This window comes from Chiloscyllium plagiosum, unplaced genomic scaffold (assembly GCF_037043375.1).
Source record: "Chiloscyllium plagiosum isolate Xiang-an unplaced genomic scaffold, Cpla_swu_hap1 HiC_scaffold_37, whole genome shotgun sequence".
NCBI classification, from domain to species: domain Eukaryota; kingdom Metazoa; phylum Chordata; class Chondrichthyes; order Orectolobiformes; family Hemiscylliidae; genus Chiloscyllium; species Chiloscyllium plagiosum.
In genome coordinates this window covers 28,340,602-28,355,032 of record NW_028270175.1, presented here as the reverse complement: position 1 = coordinate 28,355,032, position 14,431 = coordinate 28,340,602, and the positions used below count along the sequence as shown (strand labels likewise).

Here is a 14,431-nt window from a genome sequence, read left to right as displayed (position 1 = left end):
TCAGGAGGCTCAGGATTTTAGTCAGTCACTGCCAACATCTGCACCCTCCTGGGACAAGACCAACTTTCCAAATGGGCATGCATTGTCAGTGACCATCAAGGTGGCTGTCATCTCAGGAATTAACTTTTCTGATTCACTAGGGAGATGATCGTGTTGCAGTAATGTAACTAGACAAGAGAAATTTGACTGAAAAGTCACATGTGACTTCATCAGATTTGCCCTGCGTGGCTTGGAGAAGTGCAAGACAGGAGTCATTTGTTGTCCATAAAATAGCAACAAGACTCCAAATTTGCACGTTTAAGTTTGAAAGAAAATAACTGACAGACCTGGGTTGCTTTTTAAGAATCATGGCAAACCCTTGAAGAGGATAGTGGGCTGCTGCATTCCATGTGACCTAAATGTACACACTCTGTGCTGTTTGGAAGGGACTTTGTCACGAGACTGTTTTGAAGTATGACAATGCTGCTCTTTGACAAAATTAGGTTGTCCTTGGTTGGTTTATTTTCAGGGGGGTCGTTCATTCATAGGTTACTAAATGTCTGGGTTTACCTACTTGAAGAAGTCTTTAAGTTTTTAAACAAATGCTTGTACAATGAAAGGGGAGTGGCCAGTTCACCCACTCTGCTTATCTCTGGTTTAGTTTGGTTTTTAGCAGTCTGGCTGTTCAGAGCTGCTAGTCAATTTTTTTGAGGCTGCCAGTCAAAGAATCAGCTACATGGAAGATCTCTCTGCCATCTCTCTCCTGTAAGACCCTGTGTTTGATTTTGCCATTTTTGCCAAGGGATTGGGGCTTGTTCCCAGAATTTGAAACCACATCATTAAGTTGGGATAGTTTGTTGGGTTTTTGGATAGGTTAAGATATTCTGCATTCTATTCTATTTAGTTTGTGTTTCATTTGATACTTTGTAAATAAATTCTGTTTTGTTTAAAACCAAGGGGGTTTGACCAGCTGCATCCCTCCTGGAATATCCACTCTACTCCTGCTTAAAACAACTAGAAAAGTTAGGGTCTGGGCTACCTCCTTGAAATGTTTTGAGGTGGTCTGCCCTGATCCATAACAGACCGGGGGCTGTCTGCAGGATTTTGTTCTATAGTTCTCATTTGGGATTCCAGGTTACTGGACTCTAAGCCAGCGAGTGGTAGGTATTAGTGTCTTTGTTCTGAGTGTTGAATTTTGTTGGTTGAAACAGTGCTTGGGATAGCAATGGTTCTTTCAGTCACTGAATTTTCTGAGGGTGGCAGAAGTGACTTTTGGGGTTTTAGAAGAGGTGAATAAAGCCAAGCTGCTGGAATTAGCAGACAAGCTGGAGTTGGAGCTGCCTCCTTCCGTGAGGAAAGGAGAGATAATTACAGTAAAAGCTCAGCATTTAGATTTGCTGGAAATGCCATCAGAATCTTTAGAGATGGCTAAGATTCAATTGAAAATGAAGCAGCTTGAGTTGGAGGCAAAAGACAAGGAAAGGGCAAAAGAAATTGAACTATTTGAATTGCAATTAAAAGCAGAGGAAAGAGAAAAGGAATGAATCACATTAGCAGAACAAAAAGAGAGAGACAAAAGGAGAGTGTGGAAGGAAGAAACATGGAGTTTTAACTTAAGAAGTTGCAACTTTGTTCAAAAATTCACTTCCTGAAGTAGTAAGAACTCATGTGGAGTGGAGAGTTAAAATGACACAATTAGCAGCTGAAATGGTTGATGAATATGAGTTGACCCATAAATCAAAGTTTGGCTTGCAACATCAATTTCAATCTGTCAGGGATAGAAATTGGGGAAAAGAGAAATCCTCACATGGAAAGGGAAAGATAGATCTTTGTGAAGATCATAAGAATAATTATATTTATAAGCTTAAATAGGGTAAAAAGGAAACCCATGAATAGGAAAGAAAAGTTAAAAAGGTCCAATGTTTTCACTGCCATAAAGTAGGCCACATAAAATCAGTGTTGATGGGTTAGAAAAAGCACTGGGAAGCCAGTGAATTCCATTGAATAGTAACAGAAAGCACAGTGGAAGCTAGAAAGTTGCACTCTAATGTACAACCAGGTTAAGTAGGAAGTGCCAGATCTTCTTAATCCACATACCTATGAATATAAAGTTTACTCACATAGACCAGCATCACCAGGTAAAGAGCTTACAATATTAAGAGATACAAGATGCTCTCAATCTTTGATCATGAAAGATGAGGAGATATATACCTCTGAAGGACTATTGACAGAAACGGTGCTAGTAATGGGAATTCAGGGTGAGACAACAAGCGCTCGATTATATCGTGTGTCCAGTGAAGAGCGGAAAAATCACGGTTGGAATACTGGTCGAGCTCTCAGCTCCAGGAATACAATTTGTCCTTGCTAATGATATAGTTGGTTACAGGTAGGAGTGTTGTCTACTGTGGTTGAAATGCCAGTGGAAACTCTGGCAACTGAACTATCCCAGCACACACATTCTGGGATTTTTCCCGACTGTGTGGGAACGAGGTCACAAACTCACCAGTTGAAACAGAAGAGATTGGAGAATACAGATAAAGATTAATTAGCAGAGACCCTATTTAATCAAATAGTTGACGCAAGCTAGGAGCAAATGGCTGACAAAGTAGAAATCTATAGCTCAGATAAATTAACTGAGTTACAGCAGCAAGATGAAAATTTAAAGCAATTACATCAAAAGGCATACATGGAGGAAGAATGTAGATGTATCCCTGAATATTACTATCTTATGAATGATGTCTTAATGAGGAAATGGAGACCATCACCTATTCAGGCAGATGAGAAAGGGACAGACATTCATGAAGTCATATTGCCAGTGGGTTATAGAAGGGAGGTGTTGCGGGTGGTGCAAGAACTAAGGGTCTTTTAAGGGTGAGAAAAACTCAACCTAAAATATAAAAACATTTTTACTGGCTTGTACTGCACAAGGATGAAGTTGAATTTTGCCAGATACGTCATATGTGTCAGTAATTGGAAAACCACAGGCCATAATAAAACTCATACCTTTAATACCTATTCCTGTATTTGAGGAACCTTTTACAAGAGACTTAATTGATTGCATAGGACCCCTATCTAAAACAAAAAATGGGAATCAGTATTTGTTAACAATAATGGATGTGTCCACTAGATTTCCAGAGTTCCATTACACAATATCTCTGCTAAAAGGACTTTGGAAGAGGTACTCAAATTTTTCAGTAGATACGACTACCCATAGAGATACAATAAGATCAAGGGTCAAACTTCACATCAAAATTATTCAAGTAAGTTATGGATAGCTTAGGAATAAAACAATTCAAACCTACTGTGTACCATCTGGAATCGCAAGGAGCACTAGAAAGGCGGCATCAGTCTTTAAAGACCATATTGAGGGCTTATAGTCGAGACTATTCAGATGATTAGGATAAGGGAATTCCGTTTGTACTTTTTGCAATCAGAGATGCACCAAATGAATCAACCAAATTCAGTCCATTTGAATTGGTCTTTGGGCATGAAATGAGAGGACTGCTAAAATTGATTAAGGAGAAATTGGTAATTCAGAATTCAGAGACCACATATTTGGAGTATGTGTCAGATATCAGGGAATCAATTAAACTGAGCTGGGGTGTTGGATAGACATCATATTTCAAAGTATCACAATATACAATGAAACGGGAGGCAGGCAAGAAATCAAAAACTCAATTTTGTTATTGGTGATAAGGTGTTGGTGTTATTTTCAGTGGTAGGTGAAACTTTAAAAGCAAAGTTTAGTGGACCTTATCAAGTTGAAAGGAGATAATGAGGTGAACTATTTGATAAGGACTCCAGACAGAAAGAAATCTCACAGGGTATGTCATGTGAATATGCGAGGGAAGGAATGCAAAAGGAGAATGTTATTGGTTACAACACAGTGAAGAACCAAGTTCAAAGGATTCTGAGTTGGACATTCCTCAAATTAAATTGGACAATGAGGAAGTTGTCAAAAGTTGGAATAAATTGAGTTACCTTTCAGAGGAAAATTAAAATGACCTTGAAGAGTTATTACTAGTGCATAAGGAGATATGTGGAGATAACTAGAAAGTATTAACCTAATTTTGCATGATGTAGATATGAGATGCTGTTCCAATTAAGCATCATCGTATAGACATAAGCCTCTAAAGTTGGCACAGATTCAAAAGGAGATTGAATGCATGCTCCAAAATGACATAATTGAAGTGAGCAATAGTGACTGAAGCTCAACTATAGTAATGGTGCCAAAACCAGATGGTACCCAACGATTATGTGTAGACTATTGCAAAATTAATGCAGTTACAAAGACTGATGCATATCTGATTTCATGTTTGGAAGACTGTTGAAAAGGTGGGACAAGCAACTTATATTTCTAAGTTCAACTTGACCAAAGAATACTAGCAGGTACGTTTTGTCCAAATGAGCTAAAACAATTTCAGCTTTTGTAACAGCGATGAACTGTATCAGTTTAAAGTCACAAAGTTTGGTATGAAAAATATGCCAGCCACATTTCAGAGACTAACCAATAAGGTCATTTCTGAATTAACCAATTTTGTTGTGTATACACATATGACCTGGTGATTTTTAGTCACATGTGGGAGGAACATTTGCAACATTTCTCAGAATTGTTTGATAGACTTTGGGAGGCAGACTTGCTGATAAACCTGGCTAAAGTGAATTTGCCAAAGCCCAAGTCTCTTTCCTGGGCCATGTTATTGGACATGGACAAATGGCCACAGGGACTACAAAAACAGGTAATTGGGGGAGTGTACCACACCATTGAAAATAGGAGCAGTACTATGATTCCTGGGATTGAGTGAATTTTATTGAAAATTTGTACCAAATTTTAGCAGTGTGGCTGCCCCACGCATTGAATTACTAAAGAAAGGCGAGAAGTTTTAGTAAACAGTGGATTTGACAGCTTGAAAGTTGTGTTAACCACTGTCTCAGTGTTAGCTGCACCTAATTACGTAAACTCATGCAAGATGGCTATCAATGAGATTCCATAAGACATAGGAGTGGAAGTAAGGCCATTCGGCCCATTGAGTCCACTCCTCCATTTAATCATGGCTGATGGGCATTTCAACTCCACTTACCAGCATTCTCCCCGTAGCCCTTAATTCCTTGTGACATCAAGAATTTATCAATCTCGGCCTTGAAGCCATTTAGCGTCCCGGCCTCCACTGCACTCCGCGGCAATGAATTCCACAGGCCCACCACTCTCTGGCTGAAGAAATGTCTCCGCATTTCTGTTCTGAATTTACCCCCTCTAATTCTAAGGCTGTGCCCACGGGTCCTAGTCTCTTCGCCTAACGAAAACAATCTCTTAGTGTCCACCCTTTCCAAGCCATGTATTATCTTGTAAGTTTCTATTAGATCTCCCCTTAACCTTCTAAACTCCAATGAATACAATCCCATGATCCTCGGCCGTTCCTCGTATCCTCCATTCAGGGATTATCCGTGTGAATCTCCGCTGGACACGCTCCAGTGCCAGTATGTCCTTCCTGAGGTGTGGGGACCAAAACTGGACACAGTACTCCAAATGGGGCCTAACCAGAGCTTTATAAAGGCTCAGTAGCACATCGCTGCTTTTATATTCCAACCCTCTTGAGATAAATGATAACATTGCATTCGCTTTCTTAATCACGGATTCAACCTGCATGTTTACCTTTAGAGAATCCTCGACTTTGTACTTTGGCTTTATGAATTTTCTCGCCGTTTAGAAAGTAGTCTATGCTTGTATTCTTTTTTCCAAAGTACAAGACCTCACATTTGATCACGTTGAGTTTCATCAGCCATTTCCTGGACCACTCTCCCAAACTGTCTAGATCCTTCTACAGCCTCCCCACTTCCTCAGTACTACCTGCCTGTCCACCTAACTTCGTATCATTGGCAAACTTCGCTAGAATGCCCTCAGTCCCTTCATTCAGATCATTAATATGTAACGTGAACAGCTGCGGCCCCAACACTGAACCCTGCGGGACACCGCTTGTCACTGGCTGCCATTCCGAAAAAGAACCTTTTATCCCAACTCTGTACCTTCTGTCAGACAGCCAATCCTCAATCCATGCCAGTAGCTCACCTTGAACACCATGGACCCTCACCTTACTCAGCAGCCTCCTGTGGGGCACCTTATCAAAGGCCTTTTGGAAATCTAGATAGACCACATCCACTGGGTTTCCCTGGTCTAACCTACTTGTCACCTCTTCAAAGAACTCCAACAGGTTTGTCAGGCACGACCTCCCCTTACTAAATCCATGTTGACTTGTTCTAATCCAACCCTGCTCTTCCAAGAATTTATAAACCTCACCCTTAACGATGGATTCTAGAATTTTACCAACAACTGAGGTTAGGCTAATTGGCCTATAATTTTCCATCTTTTGTCTTGATCCTTTCTTGAACAAGGGGGTTACAACAGCGATCTTCCAATCTTCTGGGACTTTCCCTGACTCCAGTGACTTTTGAAAGATCTCAACCAATGCCTCCGCTATTTCCTCAGCCACCTCTCTCAGAACTCGAGGATGTAACCCATCGGGGCCAGGAGATTTGTCAATTTTAAGACCTTTTAGCTTTTCTAGCACTATCTCTTTTGTAATGGCAACCATACTCAACTCAGCCCCCTGACTCCCTTTAATTGTTGGGATATTACTCATGTCTTCCACTGTGAAGACTGACGCAAAGTACTTATTAAGTTCTCCAGCCATTTCCTTATCTCCCATCACTAGCCTTCCAGCATCAGTTTGAAGTGGCCCAATGTCTACTTTTGCCTGTCGTTTGTTTCTTATGTATTGAAAGAAACTTTTACTATCATTTCTAATATTACTGGCTAGCCTACCTTCATATTTGATCCTCCCCTTCCTTATTTCTCTCTTTGTTATCCTCTGTTTGTTTTTGTAGCCTTCCCAATCTTCTGATTTCCCAGTGCTCTTGGCCACTTTATAGGATCTCTCTTTTTCTTTGATACATTTCCTGACTTCCTTTGTCAGCAATGGCTGTCTAGTCCCTCCCCGGATAATCTATCTTTTTTTGGGAATGAACCTCTGTACAGTGTCCTCAATTATACCTACAAACTCCTGCCATTTTTGCTCTACTGTCTTCCCCGCTAGGCTCTGCTTCCAGTCGATTTTCGTCAGTTCCTCTCTCATGCCCTCGTAATAACCTTTATTTATTTAACTGTAACACCATTACATCCGATTTTGCCTTCTCTCATGTGGGTGTTGACCCACAGGAAGACGGCGAAAAGATTGAAAAACTTGTCTGGTATTTCTCCAGAAAGTTGAACATTCATCAGAAATATTCGACACCTGAGAAGGAGACTTTGAGCTTCGTGTTGGCATTACAACATTTGAATGTTTATGTTACCAGTAACGTATCTGAGACAGTTATATAAACTGATCATAACCCATTGAAGTTTGTGGAAAAATTTAACAACATAAATTCCAGACTGTTTCGATGGAGTTTCTTGTTACAATCATTCAATTTTAAAATTGTGCATATGGCAGGATATGAAAACGTGACTGCCGATGCATTGTTGAGACATGAATGAGAAATGGAAGCATTTGGTGGCAGGAGTAAATGGACTGAAACAGAATGTAGTAGTGCATATATATTTATGTTTATAATCAATTGTATGTTTATAATCAATGTAATGTATATGGATATTGTAGTATACTAATAGTGTAAGATGAAGGAGTTGTAAAATGAAGTCATCTTTGGATTTTTTTTTGAGGGGATCGGTGTGACGATGCTGCTCCTTTAACAAGGTTAGGTTGTCCTTCATTTTATTAAGGGTTTTTGCCCGAAACGTCGATTTTCCTGCTCCTCGGATGCTGCCTGACCTGCTGTGCTTTTCCAGCACCACTCTAATCTAGACTCTGGTTTGCAGCATCTGCAGTCCTTGTTTTTACCTTCGTTTTATTTTCCAGAGTGGTTGTAAACAGTTTCTGTAATGTCGAGGTTTATCTTCTTAAAACTTTAAAGTTTTTAAACAAACACTTGTACAATGAAAGGGGAATGGCCAGTTCTCCAGCTCTGCTTTTCTCTGGTTTGGTTTTTAACAATCTGGCTGTTCAGATCTGCTAGTCAGTTTTTGAGGTTACCAGTCAAAGAAACAGTTACATGGAAGAACGTGCTCCATGCTGAATCTCTCTGCCATGTCTCTCTGTCCTGCAAGACCCTGTTGTTATGAAGTTGAAAGCGTATGCTATACTTTTTAAGAGAGAGTGAATGCTAATTTGCACTGAGAATGTACAAGCACCTGTCATATGACTAACTAGCAGTCTGAGTGAACTGGAAAATTGAACATATGTAACATTTAGCTGTGAAATAGATACCTAAGTTGGTTGCTATTTTGACAACAATTTGAATTTAACCAATCAGTTCAAATTATGTCTCAGGATACTAAAACCCAATCGAGTTTGAATTTATTGTTTTGCCAACCCCGAATCAATGAGACGATCCAATGTTTGGGATATAAAGAAGAGGCATTTTAAAAGTTAGAGAGTAACTGCCATTGACAGAATAACTGCCAGCAAAACACTCCCTGTTAAAGGTATCTTTTTCATATGAAGCATCTTTGCAGTAAAAAGAAAGAAGACGACCCAGGGAGATCTTTAGCCGATAGGAGAAAGAAACCGGAGATGCCAGCTGCTGTATGATTTTGAAATTAAGTTTATGTAATTTTAATAAGGATTTTATTGGAACAGTGTATAGTTATAGCGTTGGAGGCAGATAATAAGCAGTTAAGAGAAAGTGGGGGGTTTAGAGTTGTAAATAGTTTTTAATGTTCAATTAGAGTTAAAAAATAAATTGATATTATTTTCGTTAGGTGGTGGAATTTGGGATTTCTGTCACCCATATTTCAACAGATTATGAGACAAGCTGAGCTTTTTCTAGATGTTTACTTTAATTAACAGAGGGGTTCACTGCTGTGTTGTAACACTGTTTGATTTTACTGTTTTTTTTTGCCAAGGGGGTATACATGGGGATTGTTGCAGGAATTTGGAACAGCATCATTAAGTTGGGATAGTTTGTTGGGTATTTGGATAGGTTAAGTTATTCTGTTTTGTTTAAAAACTCAATACTCTGTAAATAAATTCTGTTTTATTTAAAAACTCAAGGGGTTTTGACCAGCTGCATCACTCCTGGAATATCCACTTTACACCTGTTCACAACAAGTAGAAAAGTTCGGGTCTGGGCTACCTTCTTGAAATGTTTTGAGGTGGTCTGGCCTGATCCATAACAGAAGCATGTAGAAGAACCCAATAAGTTATACAAGGGATACACTTAATTGACACCACCAATGCCAAAATGACTCATGGCAAGCAGCAGTTAATTTTTCACTGCACCAGTATTTATTTTCCATTGGCTTGGAAAACGTTGTCAAGATTTTTGATTTCAAACCAAATAAGAATGACAGTTAGACTATGAAACCAGTCACAGAATTTGAATTCTTGTTTCATGAGCTTTTATAGAAAGATGATTGTGATAGCATACCCAGATGCCCTCCATCAAATAAACCCAAATGCTGCTGCAGTCTGTATACAGAGCAGGAAGATGGATGCAGCTTCATCTTTAGTCCAAAATCTTGTGTAAATTACATTTTAGAAATTATATCTTATTTAAAACCAATGTATAAATCAAGACTTTGAGACCAAGTATTACAGTAGTTTTGGATCTGTGAAGATCCATAACTACGTCTTACATTTCTATTAGAAAAATGAAATTCTGTATAGGCTGTTCTCGACAACCAATGAGTTTAACCTGAGGGTATCACTCCTCAGTTGAGAAGGCAGGGCCTTGATGATGACCCCACTACGTACAGGAATTGAGCCCACTCTGCATCATTCTCCATTGCAAACCAGTTATTCATCCAGTTGAGCCAAATGCCTACCACTATAAATACCATAGAGAAGACCACAACCAATGGTAAGGAAATGTTGATATTGCAAAATCTACACTGATGAATAATATGAGCCACTGCAGGACAGTAGTAGCAGTAGTTAATAAAGGTGAGAGTTGATAAACTGGACTTGTTGATGAAGTGTTTTTTAAAGGCACAACAATTGTTAGTCTGCATTTGTTTCAGGGAAGGTGGTGTCCAACTGACTTGAACGGTTTGAGGAATAAGAATATCTTTGCTTTGTAACATTTAATTTTTAGGTATGTTCCAACTTTACAGATAAAACAGTATTGAAGGTTTGGTTTTTACTACGAGATTTCTCATGGAATTGCTCATAATGAGTTGCAAGTTTTATAATTAGTGCTTTATATGTATTGGTCTTACTAAAAGCTCCACCTTGACTGGAATGAAACTGTAGGATATGAAGCACTAGGAAGAGAATGAAGGCTTTGGACTGTATGGTTTAGGAGCTTTGGAAAAATATATTTTGGAAATGATGGAAAGCTTCCTGGTACCTAGCCAGATTGGAAAGCTCATTCTAGTGGAACTTGTAGGCCTGGAAACTTCGGGTTGTTCAGCTCAGTTAGCAGCAGAAATGTGGTTTAGTGGCTTGTGAGCTCTTCAGGAGCCCAAGAGTTCTGTTCTTTCGATCCTCAGAAAAGACTTTCTCAGATATTTTTCATTCATTCCAAGGAAAGATCGCATTGTTACAAGACAGCATTTATTACCCTCAAAGGTAATTGGGATAAGCAGTAATTGCAAATCTTGCCCATGTTCAAATCCCAGGAGCAAATGAGCGATCTAGAAAGATGGTTTTGAGCTCCACTTGAACAGTTGGTGGTATAGGAAGGATCTGAAGATTTCAGAGCATTTTGGAGCATTACTGGTGCTACTGGGGGCACACTGATCTTGCAATATAGGTGAGAAGTGCACAGGAGAATTGGAGCTCAAACTACCTGAATGTTTTTCGAATTATCAGGTGTCACCTCCCTGCTACGTTCTGACGCAAAAGCAATTTTCCTCCCAAGCCTTTCGGCAACTTCAGATATCCATCACCATTTTTCCACTTGTCAAAGGTTCAATTTCCTCAGGTAATACATTGATTAACATTTTTGTGAAAAAGTACTTCGTGCTCTTTTAATGTAATATTGTAATTGATCCATTAAATCTCAGTAAAATAGCACAAAGGTATTTTGTGTTAACTGGTGTGCAATCTAAGGAAATAGATCTAAATGATCTCCAGTAAGTCGAATTTTAATTAAGTTGCTGAATCATTTTTTGAGAGGGTGAGAAAGAATTGAAGTAAAGTTTTCCTATGTATGTAGCTACTAATTAAAGCCCATATGCATTGTTTTTGCACAAATGTATTAACGTGTTAGTGCTGACCTTCCTAAGATAATATATTCTCTTCTCTGTTTACTCAAGTTTATTGACCTCATCCCCATCAATTTGGTGGGTGTCAATATTCCAGCATTTTTAACTATTACTCATTCGTCACTCAAGTCCTGGCTCTCAACTGTTGGAGAAGTAGACTAATACAGCATGAAAACAGACTCTTTGTTCCAACTCGTCCATGCTGACCAGGTTTTCATTCTTTTAAATGTAGTAACTGTACCTGCATCCACATTTCCTCTGGCAGTTCATTGCACACATGAAGTACTCGCTGCAAAAACAAAAATAGTCACCCCTTGTGTAATTGTACTCACCACTACCACTTCCTCTGGCAGTTCATTCCAAATGCACACCACGCTCTGTGTGAAAAATTTGCCCCTCAGGTCCCTTGTATATCTTCCTCGTCTCACCTTAAATGAGATTCCAGTCAAATCTGGTCCTACGCTACCTAATTATTATATGTCAATTCTGCAGACTGTTCCATTCCCCATTCTTTTTCTGGAGTTATGCACTGAATTTGTCACACTCATGAGTGCCATATTTAATCTAACTCTTAGGAATGCCCTTCAAGCTACAAGGTTAAATCAATCTTTAATCCATCCTCTTTTTATAGACTATTTAAAAGTTAATGCTTGTCGCATTAATTGAGATTATTTGAAATCAATGTTTTATAGAAATTAATGTTCACAAAATTGAGTAATTTTATGGACTTGAGGTAAAATTGAGATGGTTGTCATACTCTTCTGTGGAGTGACCTCCTATTAAAGCATAATGACTGACTGTTAAAAGTTCATTTTGGTAAATCTGAATCGTTATCTAGTCAGAAAATTTCTCTCCTATCTTTTCTCCTGTCAGTTTACCTCCTTTTATGATTAAACGTTTAATATTTTTTGGCTTTCGCTGTTTTTCTCATTGAGCAAGTCTATTAATGCACCAGATGTACCATTAACTAATTCTTGTTGCCTATTCAAATAAACTTTGTCATTGGTGTGAACCCTGGTAACACTTAGCTACTAATGTCTTTCAGACATCACTAGTTCATGATTCCATAATCCATTTGTTTGTTTAGTCATTATAAAATGCTAGTCCTGAGACCCCCTTGGAAAGTGTACATTGATTGGGATATGGCTCAGCTGTAATTTTTTTATACATTTCACTAGTCTGCTACATATTCTCATGGATAACGTACGATTGCTTGGGCATATTAGTACATGACTGCTGAAACTATAGTGTTGTTAGACAGGAAGACATCCTCACTGGTCCTAAAATTAGTGTGAAATTGATGACATCTGCTTACAGGATCTCTGTGAACATTTTCCTGAGGTGTGTGCAATGTCATAAACTTCCTGAGTACACTTGTAAGGGATTGAATGGGTCATCCACCAAGTTTATCTTCACATCCTCTCCTTTTATCCTAAAAGCCATCATATTTGGCAGAGTTGCACAAGGCTAATGAATTGATACATTGGTCATCAGTTCATTTTTGTTTGGAGGAAGTTTTGCCAAAATATTCTTTAAGCTGGGTTCATTTTGTACTTATAATCTTTGCCCAAATACCGCAGAAGAGACAGGTCCAGTTTAATTTTCTTTCTTTTTGTTTTGGTCTATGCATGAGAGGACAGAATTGGAAGAATACATAGTAGCTATATAGTTGCAACAAGTGCTACATATGGAGCTCAGCAGTTTGCCAAATAAACTAAAGTTGTCAATCTTCCTTTGCAACTCTTCCTACCCTAACCCTCAAAAAATGCAAAACAAAATGTTTTGTTGATGGTTACTAAACATTGGTGATGAGGACTGGCTCAGTACTTACCACTAACTAAGGTCAACTCTCTCCTTTCAGGTTTACTTCCCCCAATTCGGGTGGATGTGTATTGATGCCACAGATCCAAGCAAAGGCAACTGGTTGCGGTACGTGAACTGGGCTCGCTCCTCCGATGAGCAGAACCTCTTCCCTCTGGAGATCAACAGGGCTATCTACTACAAAGTGTTCAAGGTAGCCATATCCCTGTGATGTGAAGATTAGTACAAGTTCTCATAAAGTTGCACACTCTCGCCCTGCCCACTTCACATAAACACATACGAGTGTAAGCCATCATAAATATATGTTTGAATTAAGTATTTTTTGTGTTTTCTAGTAAGGATCTCTTGCTCAAATTCTTTAATAGAAAATTATTTTGAGGCTACTTTGATCCATTTCATCTTTTGATTCTCTCCCAAAATATTCCATGACACTTGCCTGTGTCATCTACCTTTTTCTTCTCATCTCTGCTTATGGAAAGTTCAATACATCAACAGTTTTTCAAATAGTGCTCTAAAATAAGTTATACTTTTCTTAACTTTCTTTCAATTAGTTATCTTAGCTTTCAAATTGTAATTGGAAAGAAACTTGGGATATCTAAATGTCACTTAATTGGATTGAATTTTGATCTTTTGGGGATTTTTTGTTACTAACTGTGGATATACTTTTGTGGTTTCGTCAGATGACTTACTGTTTCCAGACATCCGAACAGCCATTGTTTCTGTTCTGTAATACCTCCATCACTTTTAAACATGTATTCAAGGATTTTTTTTTAAAAAGTCCCTTTTGAGCTTTGCAGCAGCGTCCAGGAGGTTAATCTTTCATTCCCACAGACTACAGGGTAATCCAGAAAGGCTGACAGTCCAAGGTGCTTTCCCATGAAGCCTGAATTAAAGCAGTGGCTGTTTTAACCTCGAAGCTTGTGTTCTTTTAGCAAGCAGCCAATTCCAAAACCCTTAATCGACTATACCCAGTAAGATTGGAAACAAATGTCAGTTACATCTTAATAAAGTTTTTCAAACTATTTGTTTTCAGAAGTTTTATTTTATGCATGCAGTGTTGTTCTTGTGTTTACATCCAGATAAAATAGATTTTGAAATTTGTCATTATTTTTATTGTTCATGGATGAAAGTCTTTTCTTGAGCTCTGTCTTCTTGTATTTTATATTTAATACTTGATTTGTGCAAACCTGTCCTTGCACAACTTTACTGCAACTACCCACAAGGTAAGTGTTGTATTTCATTGACCCTGAAACACTGTTCACACCAAGACGTTGGGATAGTCTCTTGAGGCTCAAATTTAGAAGGAATTTTGGAAGTACAATTTAATGTGTATTTGAGTATAAACATTTCATGTGTATTGGATAAACAGTT

The 14,431-nt window shown here is 38.6% G+C and overlaps 1 protein-coding gene across 6 annotated transcripts in view; it reads left to right on the top strand.

Moving 5' to 3' along the window:
* The window catches only part of prdm2a (PR domain containing 2, with ZNF domain a), a 172,634-nt gene that overhangs the window by 107,980 nt on the left and 50,223 nt on the right, over positions 1-14,431 (top strand). For 4 of the 6 annotated variants that reach the window (XM_043675654.2, XM_087980537.1, XM_087980536.1 and 1 more), the window contains exon 5: positions 13,101-13,253. The exons of 1 other annotated variant lie outside the window; for it this stretch is intronic. In XM_043675654.2, the coding sequence (XP_043531589.1) occupies positions 13,101-13,253 (153 nt within the window). Of the gene's footprint in view, positions 1-13,100; positions 13,254-14,431 lie in introns of those variants that run through there. One more of the 6 variants, XM_087980538.1, reaches the window with a different exon arrangement.